At 40.9% G+C, this 16,615-nt stretch overlaps 1 protein-coding gene across 1 annotated transcript in view; it reads left to right on the top strand.

Moving 5' to 3' along the window:
* PKHD1 (PKHD1 ciliary IPT domain containing fibrocystin/polyductin) overlaps positions 1-16,406 on the top strand; it is a 237,385-nt gene extending 220,979 nt beyond the window's left edge. Inside the window, exons 61-66 of the mRNA XM_066180094.1 lie at positions 2,103-2,238; positions 2,784-2,871; positions 6,246-6,353; positions 10,029-10,184; positions 10,720-10,854; positions 15,438-16,406. Coding sequence (XP_066036191.1) covers positions 2,103-2,238; positions 2,784-2,871; positions 6,246-6,353; positions 10,029-10,184; positions 10,720-10,854; positions 15,438-15,799 — 985 coding nt within the window. The 3' untranslated portion in view covers positions 15,800-16,406. The remainder of the gene's footprint in view (positions 1-2,102; positions 2,239-2,783; positions 2,872-6,245; positions 6,354-10,028; positions 10,185-10,719; positions 10,855-15,437) is intronic.
* The last annotated feature ends 209 nt before the right edge of the window (positions 16,407-16,615 follow it).

The following is a 16,615-nucleotide window of genomic DNA, read 5'->3' as shown; positions in this document are numbered from 1 at the left end:
GCCTATTTTCCTTCCAGCATGAATCAGCAGGGGAGCAGCAGGATGCTCCTTTCTCCTCCTCCACACTGGCATCATTTTAAGGAATATAGCTTGCTGTGTGCAGGGTTGTGCCCTAAGGCAGGGGCTCCCTCACAGCATGAGTAAGGTTGGACCATGTGGGATATAAACAGCACATTCCATGCTGTGTTAACCAAGTTCAAATTACCCACAGACACTCATTTTTACACTTCCATTTTAAGTATCTATGTCTAGTTTTGCTTTGTTCTGTTTTCTTCACCATTATTTTACCAGAGAGTGAAAGAACAAGGGAAACAGCTCTAGATTAAAAGAGGAGATATTTAGATTAGATGTTAAGAAGAAATTTTTTACTGTTAGGTTTGCACAGGTTGCCCAGAGAAGCTGTGGTTGCCCCATCCCCAGAAGTGTCCCAGGTCAGGTTGGACAGGGCTTGGAGCAATCTGGGATAGTGGAAGGTGTCCCTGCCCATGGCAAGGGTTGAAATGAGATGATCTTTAAGGTCCCTTCTAATCCAAATTTTCTATGATTCTATGATTCTACTCACCCCAGGGAATGAGAACTACTTCCTAGATCCACATTTTGCAGCAGCCTTCCCCTATGCACTAGATGAGCACAGTTTTAGCATGTAGAACCTGGGGTGTGAATTCAGGGCATTTTTCTTATTTGCTGTAAGTTTTAAAGGAGCTGAGGAGGCAAAAAAAATTTGGGGCTTTACAGAAACTATGCCAAGACTCCCCAAAACCTCTCTGTGCTCAGCTGGAGCCAGGGAGCTCACAGAAAACTGTAGCTCTTTAGCTTGAAAACAGGAATGACTTGGTGTGTTGTTCCTGCAGTAAGTTTTGGTCACACAGCTGAATGCACGTTTTTGGAAGAAGGTGGATAACAGCAGCCTATTGATGCCCTTGATGTGAATTTCAAACCTAACTCCACCTTTGAGACTTTCCCACTGACAAAAATACAAGATAAAGAACCAAGATAAGAACTAGAACTACAATCCTTGAGCTGCCTTTCAGGTACGCACATATCTTTAAAACCTTAGTTGATCTTTCTGGAAGCTGTAGTTAAAACCAGTATTTTCCATAAGCTCAGTATGAACAGTTTCTCATTTATAATACAGAGTATGACTGAAAAAAAATCCACAACCATCATCCAAACTAGAAGAAAAACAGTTAAAAGCAAAGGAAACTTTAGCTCCACACATCTTGTGCTTGTAAACACCTTTAAGCAAACACTAGAGATCAATGAATAGCTTTTCTTCTTTCATTTCAAGACAATACCAAACCCCCAGACACTTCATTGCAATTGCAGATTAGAGCATTTTACATATATATACACACACACACACACACATATATATATAAATTATATATATATATGAGATACTAAATGACACAAAGCACTGGGAGAGGGAATGAAATGATCCAGGCTCAGAATAAAGTGTTGATTCTTTATTCAAATGCAAAAGTGTTCTCCTGGGATGTTCTAATTTAAATTTCAGGCTTGGAAAAACCCATGTCTTTTAAGGGGGTGTCTGTAACTGCTTTATTTCTGTCTGCAGACTTTGCAGATTGGGAAGGTGATGGCAGGAAAATTAAATGCAGTAAAGCCCTGGAAGTGTTGTGCTTGTATAGAGGAACCAAGACTTTGTTCTTAGAGGAGGTCAAAGGTCTTCAGTGAAAATCTTTCTGCTGGACAGGGAACATTTGCAGGCTCCACTGCTCTCAGTGCACTGCAATGATGATTTTGGGGCTAAGGCATTGGGTTCATGAATCCATAAAATCCCTGTTTCTGCCACATACTTCCAACATGATACCAGGGACATAAATTACTTTGTTCATTTCTCACTTTTCCATCTGTAAACTGGGGAATGAAACAAAAGGATTTTTTCATACTTTAGTCCTGCTTTATACTTGGAAGTGGTAACAGTTTCCTATTTCCATACATGCTGCTCTCACCCAAGGAATCAGTGTTATGATAAAGTAAATTAATAGGTAGAAAATAGGGTCAGAAAATAACATCTAGAACTTTATTTCTAATTTTTCTTTTTTTTTTTTTTTTTTTCCCCATCTCTTTTCATGTGAAAGAAATGGCAGCAGACAACACTCAGAAACATGCTTATACAGAAGACCCTACAGCATCTCTGTTCAGGTGCAGCCCTCAGATGGAGAAATTGAGAAGCAGCTTCCTGTACAGCCAAAAATCATTTTCCTGGACAGAAAGGTAGAATTTACCTCCCTGTGGATGGAGACTTCTGTTAATTCTGTACTATTTTGACATTTGGGATTTTTGGTACGGACCCAGGCTCTGCTGCATGGGGCTCAGCAATGGTACCAGAGGAATGGGCAGGGACTGAACCCAGCAAGTTCCACCTGGACAGGAGGAAGACTTCTTTCCTGTGCAGTGACCAAGCACTGAACAGAGACTGGAGAGGGGGTAGAGTCTCTCTCACTGCAGATATTCCAGAACTGTCTGGACACAATCCTGTGCCCTGTGCTCTGGGGTGACTCTGCTGAAGCAGGGTGGTGGCACCAGATGAGCCACTGTGGTCCCTTCCAGCCTGGCCCATCCTGTGATGTGGCCTCATCTTGAAAAGTTATGAAGAACTTTGTGACCTTTGTAATGAGTGACACATAAATGCAAACTGCCGTCAGACAGAGGGCATATATATATATATATATATATATGAATTACAGTTGTTAAAACCATGAAAGCTTTCTTTGACATTTCTGAGGAGACAAAATCTTCTCTTCTGTTCTTCCTCCCAGGGTGAAAGAATTGACAAACTGGGGCCTCCTGCAGAACCCTGGGTTGTTTCAGCTCATCTCAAGGACTCCTCTGAGGCTGTGCTGAAAGGTTTGGATTTGTTTTCCTATGGCAAGTATTATGGCAAAGCACCTATGCAAAATGATGGTGATAAATTTAGGATTTCTCCCTGAGAAATACTGCAGCTGAAAACCAGTCTTTGGGCTGAAAACAGAAGGTTGCAGTAGGAGTTTGGTGAACTGCCCAGTCATATGCTACAGGAAAAAAAAGTTTCTACAAAGTATTTTTGCTCTCTGGTGGCTTAAAGGAAGTATATCCTATAGTTTGTCTTGAAAAGACATATCCGTGGTCAAAAAAGGAAAGAATGAAGAATTAGAAATCCTAACACTTGATTTGCAATTTATGCTAACTAGGGTAACTCCTTTAGGATCCACAACAGCCAGATCCCAGCAAAGGATCTGGCCAAGTACAGACAGAAACAACTGCCTATGGACTGTTATTAACATGTCATAATGTGAAAGAGGTTTTTTTCATGGGGGATCTGAACGTTTCCCTTCTGATCCTCATTTATCAAAATGCATGAACTTATGAAAGAATTATGAAAACTCATGAAAAACTCTAAACATGTGAGGATTTCCCTCAAGGTCATGTGAACATTCTTAGGTATAGAACCTTGTTTAAGTAAATGCTGAACCAAACACCTGTAGATGGTCATATGCTACTGAAGGGGAAGTTGGAAATTATAATGATTACAAACTTATTGGTTTAATTGCTAAAATATTTAAATATATGAAGCACACACAATAAAAAGTTGTTCCCTATTGCAGAGAAAGTATTTTGTTCACGGTAAAGCCATTTGTAGTTATTTTTGAGTTGAAAAGTTCACATTTAGAGAAGATAAGTAGCATTTATGCTGTAGATCACAGATTCTCTCCCTTTCAGTCCCTGTTTCTCTTAATTAGAAATTCTTCCTACCCCAAGATAGTTCCAAGATTACAAGTTAGAAAAATCCTTTGGTGTTTTCTGCTGCTTTTCATGCCTTTTTCAGGGCATGTTCCTAAACCCTTTAAGTTTAGATGAGCCACAGATTATTGTGGAAGGAAGGAAGGAAGGAAGGAAGGAAGGAAGGAAGGAAGGAAGGAAGGAAGGAAGGAAGGAAGGAAGGAAGGAAGGAAGGAAGGAAGGAAGGAAGGAAGGAAGGAAGGAAGGAAGGAAGGAAGGAAGGAAGGAAGGAAGGAAGGAAAAAGAAGAAAAAGAGAGAGAGAAAGGGAGAGAGAGAGAGAGAAAGAAAGAAAGAAAGAAAGAAAGAAAGAAAGAAAGAAAGAAAGAAAGAAAGAAAGAAAGGGAAAAAGAAAAGTCACTGAAGATAAAGACACTTCACATTCTTTAAAAGATACATGCATCAAATTAATAGTCAATAAACTCCAGCAAAGGAAGAGCAGCATAGTACAGATGTTCTGCATGTAATAGTTTGCTGCAGTTTTTCCTTTGACAAACATCCTTATTGCACTCATCTTTTGAAGCACATGAAAGCAGCATTTAATGGAAATGGGTCCCGTCTAGCACACTGAGGCTGCTTCATCTGACAGCAGCCAAAGTGCCTCGTGGAAGGCAGTTTAGCTCCAAATTAGCTGTGCTTCTACGTTAAATACCAGCTTGCCTGAGAGATCTTTGGGAAGACTCCCATATATATCTGTAATATTCTGAGCTTTGAAGCATATGTGCCTGAAAGCTGAGCTAGTCTCTGTTGAGAAGTACAGCACAGTACTCCAGGCTTCATCACACACTAGAAATGGCAATTATAAAGTATTTGAACACAGCTGACAAGGCCCTCTAATGAAATCTGTATTACAGCGAGTATGAGAGCCAAGAAAATCTTGGTAGTCTGTGCAGACATTTTCATAAGGAGGATCATATGAGTGATAGATGGATGAACCAGGATTAGGGTGGAGCAAAAAAAGAAAGCTACATACCCTCATCTCCATCAAATCTATTCACAGTATAAATTACTGATTATTTATGTATCACAGCTGATCATGAAGACTTGTAAAGAAATTGATGGTTTGGTTTGCTAGATACTGTACAGAGATAGAAAAAACCCTATATGTGTAATCAAAACTAACTGGGTATTAACAAATTAAATAGTACCAGAGTCACAGAGAGGAGAAACTTTATCATTTATGTTGCTAAATAATTAATATGTGTCATGGTTTGGCCTAAGACCTTGTCCTGGGCAGTTCCTGGCTGTAGTTCAGAGTTTGCTACTTTACGTTGTTCAATACCCTGAACATGAGAATGGCAGAGTAGAAATGTCCTGCCCACATTCAGCTTTATGTACCTTCACCTGTGCTGCTTAACTACAATAAAATGCCGAACCACCTGCTTCATAAAGCAAAAAGTTATGACATGTTGTCTTTCAGCAGGCAAAAGTCTGTGTTTGTGATCACTGGAGCAAGTCCAGCATGCTGAGGAAGTTCTAGCATCTCACCCTCACCTGAACCAACATTTGGAAATTTGTCAGCCTTTAAGATTTCACCCCTTTCACTGCAAGAGTCTGTATGCAGACCAGACCTGGCCAGCACCACTGAAAGACCAGGCCTTGGCTGGTGCTCAAATATACACACAATAAAATGGGGATCCAGTTGCAAAGTAAACTATAACTATTAAAAAGAACCTACAGAAATAACAATCATGGCAAGGGCAAATGTTGGGTCAGAATGAATTCCCTGATAGATTACAAAAGGCAATGTGAAGGAGAAATTATCTTTCCTGGGTTTCATTTTAATGCTCCCTATGGAGTTTTTCCCTGCCAGTTTCCAGCTGACAATGTCTCCGGTACTGTCTCAGGGCAGTCACCACAGACATTTTCCATGGCCAAATACCTTGCAAAGCATCTGACAGAGCTGGAGAAAAATTCCAAGAGATTTAACAACAGGACCTTATCACCCAAAGATAAAGTGAAACACCTACAAATAAGAGAAGAATTGAAGATTCAGCTAGTCCCTTAGTTACAGTGGTTGACTCCTTGAGACCATTCCCTCAGGACAGTCTCTCATTATTACTCTCCTAACCTTGGTGAAGTACTTAGCCACATGAGACATGAACTAAATTTAAAAAATGGATATTTGGAACTTTCTAGTGCATCTCTATAGCTCCTGTTACCTTTGCTTGATCCCTTTAACAGCTGCATTCACATTACATCCCCATAACACACAGAAAATGCCATTTCACAATGAGCTCAAAGAATAAATATTTAGAAGCTGAAACCCTCCAGTCCCTCAGGAATTTGTTTTCCGAGTACCTATTGTGAAATTTTCTGGAGTTAGACACAATGTTTATGATTAAGATGGATAATGAATTTAGGCTTTCTGAAGTCCCTTAAAGTCATGAGGACCTCCTGAGGTCTTTAAGTGAGCCTTACTTGGTTACTGTTAATTGCAATATGATTTTTTCTGACTCTCCAGGGCTCACCCAAGTGCAGGTCATAGAGGGATGTGCAAGCTTTTCCAATCTGGCTGTCTCCAGCTCAGGAACAAACTGGAGACTTGTGTTCACTGTCACATCACCTCCAGGTAAACCCTATATTCTGTGTATTTTTTGATTCGGTAAAATCAAAGCCCTACAGGTGGCCTGAATTTATAAAAAAGGAGTTAAACTTTGTTTGAATGGGTGGAGGGATGCCAAACCTCTAAATAGCCTGAGTTCTGTTCCACATCCAAGCTGGCATTCCCCAGGCAGCAGGGGAGCTGTGTGATTCCTGTGTTATTCATGCAAGATCTCTCAAATCTAATGAATAAGAACAGAGAAGTATTGTCAGAAAAAGGTGCCTCTTTCTCTCTGGATTCCCTAATATGTATCCCAAGAAATCAGATACTTAAAATCAGTTAAGTTGCCAAAGCAATTTTTTTCCTATAAATTGCAACCTCTCATTCCCTTTTTTTTTCCCCTGTTTATATTCAGAAAATTTCCATCTGTGCTCCTGGATATTTTCATAGTGCCTTTTCCTGACTGTTTGCCTGCACCTGGTCACCTTTATAGGTGGTTATTCACATTCAGAGTCTGACTCCAGGGCTGGGCTCTGCCAGGGCTCTCCTGAGAGCACATGGAGATGATGTTGGCACCTTCAGAGGCCCCTGAGCAGCTCAGTAGAGAGGAGGCAGGTGTGCTGATGCCTTCTTGGAAATGCCAATTGAGGGGGACACTGGGCACAAGGCACCCCATGAGCTCTGCCTTGGAAAATCCTCAATATGTCTGCACAAGATAAGTGCTTCTGCATCTGTTTGGGGGCCTGGAATTACCTCTAAATCTGTTTCTGAAGGTATAGAGGGGTCAAAGTGTTGGTTTCTTGTCTCAGGATGACTGCTGAGGTAAGTCTGTGGAGAAGCAGGAACATGTCTGGCACGCAGTCCAAGGACATATTAACAAATAAATGTTGTAAGACCATGTGTAACGTCTCTATTATGGTGTTGCATCCATCCATCTATTCATCTATTCATCTATTCATCTATTCATCTATTCATCTATTCATCTATTCATCCATCCATCCATCCATCCATCCATCCATCCATCCATCCATCCATCCATTCCTCTTTGTATATAGGCATGGATGTCTCTCTAGATAAATACCATTGTAGATGATATCTGTCTGTCTATCTATCTATCTATCTATCTATCTATCTATCTATCATGTCTTGTCTCATCCAGAAAAAAAACAGAGGGTACAAGAAATGACTGGTGAAATGGCCAAGTGGTAATGAAAAAATCTAAGAGGAAAAAAAAATATAGAAGTCTGCAAACATTTAGGCTGCCACAAGTGGCTCATCCAAATCCAGGGCTTCCCATGGCTTGGCAAAATGAGAATTGGGTTGCAGGGAGCACTTGGAGGTGGGACTTTCAAAGGGGGGGATTTTTGTGTATTTTGAGCTGCCAAACACATGCATCTCCCACTACCTTCTCATCAGTGAGAGCAGATGGAAAGTCAGCACCTCACAAGATCTGATTCTTTAGGCTGGAAGCACAGATTAATGAAATGTGTTTAGAAACCTGTTTCAGGGAAATCCCAAACTCTTTTTTCTGAACAATGGTCAAACAGAGATCCCTTTTCTGAAATATTTAGCCAGTCAGAGGGTTACTAAGGATGGATAATAGAATCACAGAATGGTTTGGATTACAAGAGATCTTAAAGACTATCGAGTTTCAACTCTCCTATGTTGGGAAGGGACAGCTTTCAGTAGACCAGGATGCTCAGAGCCCCATCCAGACTGACCTTCAACACTTCCACGGATGGGGCAGCCACAGCTTCTCTGGGCAACCTGTGCCAGTGCTTAGTATCTAATTTAAATCTGCCCTCTTTCAGCTTCCAGCCATTCCCCCATGGAGAATGTTTAGAGGTATCAAAGTGTACAGGCAGCTGATGCACCTGTGCAGGTATCAGATTGATCGGATTATTACGCACTTTTAACGTGCATTGCAAGAGCACACACCAAAGGCACAATCCCCTTTGCTCCTTGTAATTCGGAACCATGCTGGAGACAGCATAAAGGTTTTTAAACTTCCAGATTCTTAATGAAAAGATTTACTTTTGTTGTTTGAGACAAACAAACCAAAATTAAACAATCAAGTAGTAGATGTTTGTGATACATCTTCATGAACCAGTTGCTCTATGCACCTACCCTGGCATAATTCACTGTTTGGAGACAGCTCAGGAGGTGCAGCTGATGTTGAATGCAATAATCGCAAATGTTTTAGTGGTAGTTCCCAGGGAGAGCAGACTATTCACAGCACCACTGCATCGTCTTGCTCCTTGTTTTACAGTAATATTCCCTTCACTGATATGGATCCCAATGGGTTTGATACATCTACTTTCCATTTAAACCAACAGCGTCCTATTCACAAACTATTAGAGTAGTGCAAAACACCTTTAAACACCTGTCTGTGTAGAGTCCTTGATACCTGAGAGATTTCTTCTCTCAGCTGAAGTTCATATGTGTTTGTACCTGCAGGCAGATTTCTCCCAAATGGTACATGCTTCCCTCCTTGTTCTGATGCAGCTTGGCTTCATTCAGGTGGACAACACTGACACAAATCTAATTAGTTTCTGCTAGAAGTACTTACAGCTACTTACCCCAGTCTCCAAGCCTCCATCTGACAGCATTTCTGATTTTTTTTTAATGAACTGATGAAAAAAAAAAAAAAAAGGCTTTTAGGTTTTTATTAAAAGCAGAACTCAAGTAAAAGAAATATCCATCCATCAAAATGTTTAGAACTGTGGAGTTAGGACCAATAATGAGTCAGGTAATGAGACAGATAATGGGTTGATGTGCTAATCCACATCCTTCAAGGTGGTCTACAAAGAGTACCAGGGCCAGTTTTCCTAAACTCCTGTCCTTGCCCAGCACATCTGCATTCAGAACTTGTTTCGGAAATAAATTAGGGAATCAAAATCTCTCTCTATTTCAAAAGGTCAGTACTAAGCATCTTCCAGTCCTTGTAATTCACACCTGAGACCCAATAAGCTCTTGAACACAGAAACTGTGAGCAGTGCCTGGAGATTCTGCCATTTACAGAAAACTTTACAATCTCTGGGTGCAGAGCATTACCCAGAGCTTCTGTCTTTCAAGAGACTAAATATTTACTGTGTAACAGCAGGGACACTGACATTTTTTATTTATAATGCTCATTATCAGCGTGGTGGAAAATATTAACAAGTTCACTGGGAGTTTTCTGCATCATGGGTTTAATCTTTATGCCAGTGAATGTTTCTGGGTTTTCCCTAACTTTTATTTATATGATTCAGGTATAGCTTGTAAAAAAAAAAAAAAATCAGTATTCGGAACTGTGTTATCACAACCAGTTTCTCTTGCAGAAAATATGCATGTTTTCTGTAGAGGTCTGATCAGTCTGGCCTCAGAAGCAGATGCATTGTAGGGGTTGTGTCAGTTAGACAAATTCATGGAAGAAATATTAAGTATTGTTGAATGCAAAGAAGCTGTTTATGCTTCAGGAAGCACTGAAAACTTGAAACTTAGCTTGTAGAAATATTGTTACACATTTGCGTTGTTCTGGTACTCAGTCCCAAATAAATATTGACCATTAATGTTAGATCTGTCTGAAGACAGATGGATTTATGGTTTGTCTCTGAATGCATCTTTAACAGTGGCTCTGTTAAAAAGCTATAGAGTGGTGTTTGAGCTGTGAAATTGCTGTCCTTGCTTTTGTAATAAACTGACGCTGCTTTAAATTCTCAGGGGCAAAGTTCACTGTGCTGTCCCAGCCATTTGCCACCTTCCCTGTGCCCGTGAGAGCTAGGGCCAGCATGATCCTCGTTGTCATACTGGGTTCAGCAGCATCTGCATTCACCATTGTCCTTTCATTCTGCTGGTTCAGGAAGAGCAAAAGCCACAGTAAGTTGGAAATTTCTACAAAAATTTATACTTGCAGTCTAGTCCTTGTTTTATTTAACAAATCCCCAGAGTGGCCACAATGGGTTTCAGACAATAGAACTCAGAAAAAGCTTTTGGAAGTTCAGTAATTAGGATATAGTTTGTAGTTTACACAGAGACAGGAGTTGGGCTTCAGTAATTGATGTGGGTCCCTTTCAACTCAGAATATTCTATGATTCTGTGATAGTTCAAGGTTATACAGTTTTATGCCTATAAAAGGTGTCTGAGTCCAAACAGATATCACAAAAAGTTTCTTCTTGGAAAGGATTGTTAAGGACTGGAACAGGCTGGCCAGGGCAGTGGTGGAGGCACTGTCCTTGGAAGTGCTCAAAGGCGTGTGGACAAGGCATTTGGTGGCATATATATATATATATATATGTATATATTCAAGCAATATTCTACTATATATTCAACAATATGTTAAATTTTTTCTTGAATTGATAATTTCCACTGAGCAGAGGATGTATGAGGGTGATGTGACTGGGTTTCATTGCAGAAACGAGGACTGAACGGCCTCATCTACCACAGGACAGCACCAAGGGACCCAGAGCACAAGCACAGCCTCCTGCAGCTCCCTCCAAGCCTTGCTACAATCAAGGACCAAATAAAAGTGGAGTGTCTGCAGCAGGAGGTGAGACTGCAATTCATAAATGACTGGACACCAAAAAAGAGTCAGTTCATGTCTTTTAACATGTTCAGGTGTTCCCTGGGAAGTGATGGAGTCACCATCACTGCAAGTGTTCAAAAAATGTGTGGGATGTGACAGCTGGGGAGAGATTTAATGCTGAATACAGTGGTGCTGCCTTGGTGGTTGGACACAATGATTTAAAAGGGTTTTTCCAACTTCAATGATTCCAGGATTCTCTAGGTTTGTATCGGATTAGTGGCACATTCTCAAAAGGCCTATCTCCTTATTGCCTCCTCCTTCTCCTCCCTGATTTTTTTCTATTTGTCGTTTAATCTCCTTTAATACAGATGGGATGAACTCCCAGCTACACTGAAGGCAGCAGCATAATCCCCCTTCATGTTCATGCTGTGATTCTTGGGGTGTCCTGTGCAGGGTCAGGGTCTGGGTTTCAGTGATCCTTTTGGGTCCTTTCCCCACTATTCAGGACATTCTATGATTCAATGAGTCCATGATTTCTCCCAGCGTTTTGGGAGTAGGGCAGGGACCAACACTCCCGGTGTCCCCACATTCCTGGAGGAGCAGGGCTCCTCCCTGTCCATATCTCAAGGTGCTGGAGGGGGATAGAAAGGTCTGGGCAGGTTTGCAGGCTGTGAAGAACTGCACCGTGATACACTGGAGGTAAAAAAACCCACCCAGGGCTCATTTGCACGGTCCCTGTGAGTCCAACCCAGCAGCCCAAAGCAGCTCCACTCCCACCCACCCCACCCTGAGTCCCGCTTTACTCCCCAGGGTCCTGCCACAAACAACTCTTTCCCGAACACCTCCTCAAGACTTGTCCTTTCATCATCTTCTGATCAAACCCGACTCCTTCTGAGGTCACAGAAAAGCAGACAGCCCCGGGGGCTTGTGGCTGGCAGCACAAAGCACCGGCTTCCCTTTCTGCAAGTGTGAAATGTTCTTACAGTGGTTGAGGGCTTTTTTTTTTTTTTTTTTTTTTTTTTCTTCCTAATGTCACCTGCCAACAGCACACATCTGAGGGCATTCAGATAACCCTGCTGAACCCCCCATTTACTCTGTTTTGGAAATTTCTTTTTCCTCCTTCTTACTGAAGCCTGTGGATTACATAAGAGGCAGGAAAAGGCGAGCTGGAGTTTTTATCTCCTTTTAATTAGTGTCTATCACAAAAGCAGAGGGAGAGAGAGAAGGAGAGAGGAAATTCTGCAGTTTATGTGTTTTGATATTTGCCATACTCTTCCAAAACACAGCATTCAGCTGAGTGCCTTAGGACACATATCTGCTATAAATTCATTTTTTATCTAATTTGTCTGAGATCTAAGCTTCCTGTGGAGGTCTGAGATCAAAGGATCTGATTCTGTCTGATGTTGGCTCTGACACATAATGCGTGCTGACTTAGTTCTGTCTATAAACTCGCAGTGGGAGGCTGCCACTCTCCCCTGGCACCTTTACATAGTGAACTTTCATTTTGGCTGGGGAGGCTGACAGGTACACCGTTGATTGGAGCCGTCACGTAAATAATTCATGGAAGGAATTTTTTCTTTTTGTCAGAAAAAGGCAATCCAGCCACTTAGAGTCTTTTAGGAATAGTTGCGAGACAAAAAGATTCCCCAATATGTTCAAATCTAAACAAGGATAACAATATCTTAAGTGAATTTAATACATATGACTTGGAAATGTCTAATGTTTGATTCCTCCCTTTTTAAAGTGCTGTTGGTTTTGGAGAGAGAGAGAGAAGAAATCAAAGCTGCACTCTCATTGTTTAGTTTCTGCTTTGTAGCTCTTCCCCTTGTAAGAAAAACCGCTTTTCCAACACAATTAAGTGTTCACAGCCTTTTTTTATTAATCACCAGAATAAGACTTGCAAAACAGACATTTTCTCATTGGTGGGTGCTAGTAGAGTGCAAAGTCCAGTGGATCAAGGGCCCTGGATATTGTACCAAAAGGAGCAGCTGAGGATGAAGATGAGGGAGAAACCAATGTGCACAGTTATGCAGTACAGCAGGGAGAAGGGATCAAGATATTGCCTTGCCTAACCTTGGTCTAACAAGAAAAATCTCCTTAGCTTCTCCTAATTATCTCTCTCTTGAATTGAAGAACTTTTGATTGAAGAGCTTTTTAAACTAACTTTGTGTTAACAGAATACACCTGGAGGTGGAGGACCACATTGTTTCTTTTTGCTTTTCGCACTTTATTCTGGTGGTTCTACAAAGAGCTTGTATCCTCCTACAACTGACATTTCCAAGCTTCAATTTTCTGTCCTTTCCCTGAACCTTTTCAGAATGGTACCTGATTGATTCTTATTGTGAGATCCTTGGACATCTTCAGCTAGAAATCACTGTGTGTTCCTGAAGATGTTATCCCAGTCTGCAAATTGGGTCTCCCCTTCTGGCTCCTAGCTTGCTCAGAGCAGCTCCTCCTCCTTCCTTTCTACCAGTTTGCCATTTTCCCCTTGTTTTGCAAAATTTCATCAGAATCAATTTCGGTTTAAATTCCAAATCACCACTGGAAACATTGAATATCTTCCATGTCAGTGGTAGTGTCTGGTACTGCCACATATCCTTGAGAATTATTTCCCATATATAATTTCTGCCTGAGCTCTGTTAGCTGGTACTTAATCCAGTAAATCATATGCTTTCATGATCTTGAACAGTTTGTATTTAATGTTTAAAAATCAGGAATCTCAAGGCAGTACTTATCCTTGAAACTGCTTCTGTCCAGAAAACTTGTAGCCTCCTCCATTGATTCAAACTTGCTTGAAAAACCTTATTTTCACCGTTGAAAATGGCACCTTTGAAGATGAGAGAGTCAATAAATCTCCAGAACTAACATGAAGCTTTGGTACAGGAGATCATGACCTTATTATCTTGTTTATGTGTCTAAAGAAGAAAATTGAACCTGGTGATGTATGTAATTTGTACCTTAAATCAGCGGACTACCTAAAGTTAAAGCCAGCTTATGAAGGAAAAGTGCTAAACATAATAATATGTCTGACTGCTGAAATTTTGGTAACAACTTTCTGGTGGATTTCCAAGAGGTACAACTCTGAAATTTAAATTTATGTCTGTACAGGCTGAAAAAACCAGCAACAGCCTTTAACAGAAAAAAATGAGCACAACCATGAAATTGTGGAGGATGAGTCAGAGTTCAGGTTGGTCAGGGAGTGTCTGGACAACCTTTCTCTAAATATGATTTCATTTTAAGTGTTTTTGTGAGAGGCAGGGGTGGTACTCAATGAACCTTTATGGGTCCTTTCCAGTTTAGGATATTCCATGATTCAGCAAATATAGTTCCAATTAATGAATTACAGGAAATGCAGAAGAGAAAGAATCTGAGCAAAAGGTCTGAGCAGCCATGAGGCTGAATATCACAGGCTGTTAAGGGTTAAACTGAAAGGACAAACTTGAAACATCAGAAGTGGTAATAACACATTTTCTGGTATTATCTGTACTAAGGAAAAATGTGTACTGATAAATGGACAAAAAAGCTGATTTTGTCCACTAACACATGAAACATTGACCAGGACTACTTCTGGAACTGGAATAAGTATTTAAAAGAAAAAAAAAAATAAAAAAAAAAGGTTTGAATGTAGGCTGATGGCAATTTTTGTCGGGGGGAGGGAGAGGATTACAAGAAAATTGAAATTATTTGCTGTGTCACTACAAGTGACCCTGCCTCTGTTATTGACAACCATTTGATATATGAGGATGAAAACATTTCAACATGAAAAATGTATGCTGTATATTTACCTTTTCCTGCAATTTTTCTGTGTCATTTTTTAAAAACAACGTTGCAGGTTACAGGCTCTACCTTGAGTAGGGCTCAACATTAGAAATACAAAGTTCTACCCTAAGTTACAGTCTGTTTCAGAAAGGGATGATGCATTTTATGGGTGTGTAGTATTTAAATATTATCAGTCTTAGCCATGCACTGCTTACTAAGAAACTTTATTCTGTGCAATTGATTATTAAACATTTATTCAAAATTTTTCAGTATGTTGGAGATGCTCTAGCAGCTGTTAGTGTGTCAATAAGCACAAACCAACAAGCTGGGTTTGTTGCTTTTTATTTATTTGTGGAAATACCTAATGGTTGTTTGGCTTTGCCAGTTTATTTCTGTCAAACTGAAGTGAATGGCCACTGAAACTATTTCTCTAACAGTAAATGCTTTTTAATTATTCATAGAAAGATGGAACGGTCTGGGTTGGAAGGGACTTTAATAATCACCTACTTCCTTCTAACCTGGGTAGACACACCTTCCACTGTCCCAGGTTGTTCCAAACCCCATCCAACACTTCCAGGGATGAGGCAGCCACAGCTTCCCTGAGCAACCTGTGTCAGTGGCTCACCACCCTCACAAAGAATTTTTCCTAATCTCTAACCTAAATCTCTCCTGTTCAATTTAAAACTCTTCCCCCTTTGTCCCATCATTGTCCACCCATGTAAAATGGGGAAAAAAATATTAAAAATGTATTGATGTCTTTGAGACACAGTAAAGGCATGAAAGGATAGTGTACATGAAGTTGGGGTTTTATAACTATTGTAAGAAACAAACAAGTCTTGCTTTCACAGATATGGAGGGAAGTGGAGCAGTGGGAGCTGTCACAGGACCTGCAGAGGAGCTGAAACTGCAGCCCCATGAAGAAGCCAAGTCAGCAAGAAAGCCAAGCACAAGAAAGCAAGTCCAGACCAAGACGGGTGACAGACACACCTCCCCCTCAGTCAGGAGAAGTGACAGTCACCAACAGCCCCGTGGAAGATCTCCTGGTGCCTCAGTGGAGCTCCAGCAGCCAGCAGTCCCGGGGTGCTCCAGCCAGAGGGAAGTGCCCCAACCTTCAGCTGGGTACAGCCAGGAAAGAGAGGAATCTGACAGGATGGCCCAACACCAGAATGATGTCAGAGAGTGTGCTGCCATGGTGGCAGCAGAGGGGTAAAGCACTGATGGGAGAGGGTGAACCACTGTGGTCACTGTGGTCACTGTGGGGCTGAGCCTTGTGCCTCTGTGGTCAGAGAAAACCAAACAGGTATTGGGATGGGGGACACATGGACACATGGACAATGAACCCACTGCCAACTGCAAAGCTCTTTGATGCTGACTTTTTTAGCTTCCAAAATGGTCTGGGTGCATCCAAACTGCCCTCTGAGAACAGTTCTGACTCCTCCAAAACTCTGTCCAGGAGTTGTTTTGGGGAGTTCTTCATGGATCAGCTTTGAGATTGCATTCAAAGGCAGTCAGGGGTCAGCCTAACCACTCAACAGGGTTTCTGACACTTCAGTGTTCTAGCAAGGATATAGTCTTACTGTCTCAAGCATTGCTGGTGAATATGCATATATGTAAATATATAGAAATTTTCCCATTTCTTCCAGCCATGCTTTTAGTTTCATTCAAATAACTTCAGTATGTACATAAATATTTTCCTTTTTCTTCATTTATTCAACTTTCATTGTGGCTTGAGTATGTGCTTCCAATTCCGCTCTACTTAAACCTGTTTGGTTTTTGTTTGGTTGGTTTTTAAGATTAAAGTATGTTACTGAGTAAATCTTCACCATGACATTGTTTTCTGACACCTTTAAATCACTGGCTTGTTAGGAACACTACTTATTGTGGATAATAATACTAATGCTGATGTTTTTCATTTGCTCAGAGAATTCCTCTGTGCTTTGCTCTACTGAGCTGGAAGATGAGGAACTTTATTGTGCCTCCTCTGTGCCGTAAAGTTTTTGGTTGCAAGGTGTCCTGGTAGCACCAG

The sequence above is a fragment of the Chamaea fasciata genome, unplaced genomic scaffold, assembly GCF_029207755.1.
Source record: "Chamaea fasciata isolate MVZ Bird 193981 ecotype frontalis unplaced genomic scaffold, bChaFas1.0.hap1 SCAF_3, whole genome shotgun sequence".
NCBI lineage: Eukaryota > Metazoa > Chordata > Aves > Passeriformes > Sylviidae > Chamaea > Chamaea fasciata.
The sequence above is the reverse complement of the archived record's forward strand: the minus strand, read 5'-3'. Positions and strand labels throughout refer to the sequence as shown.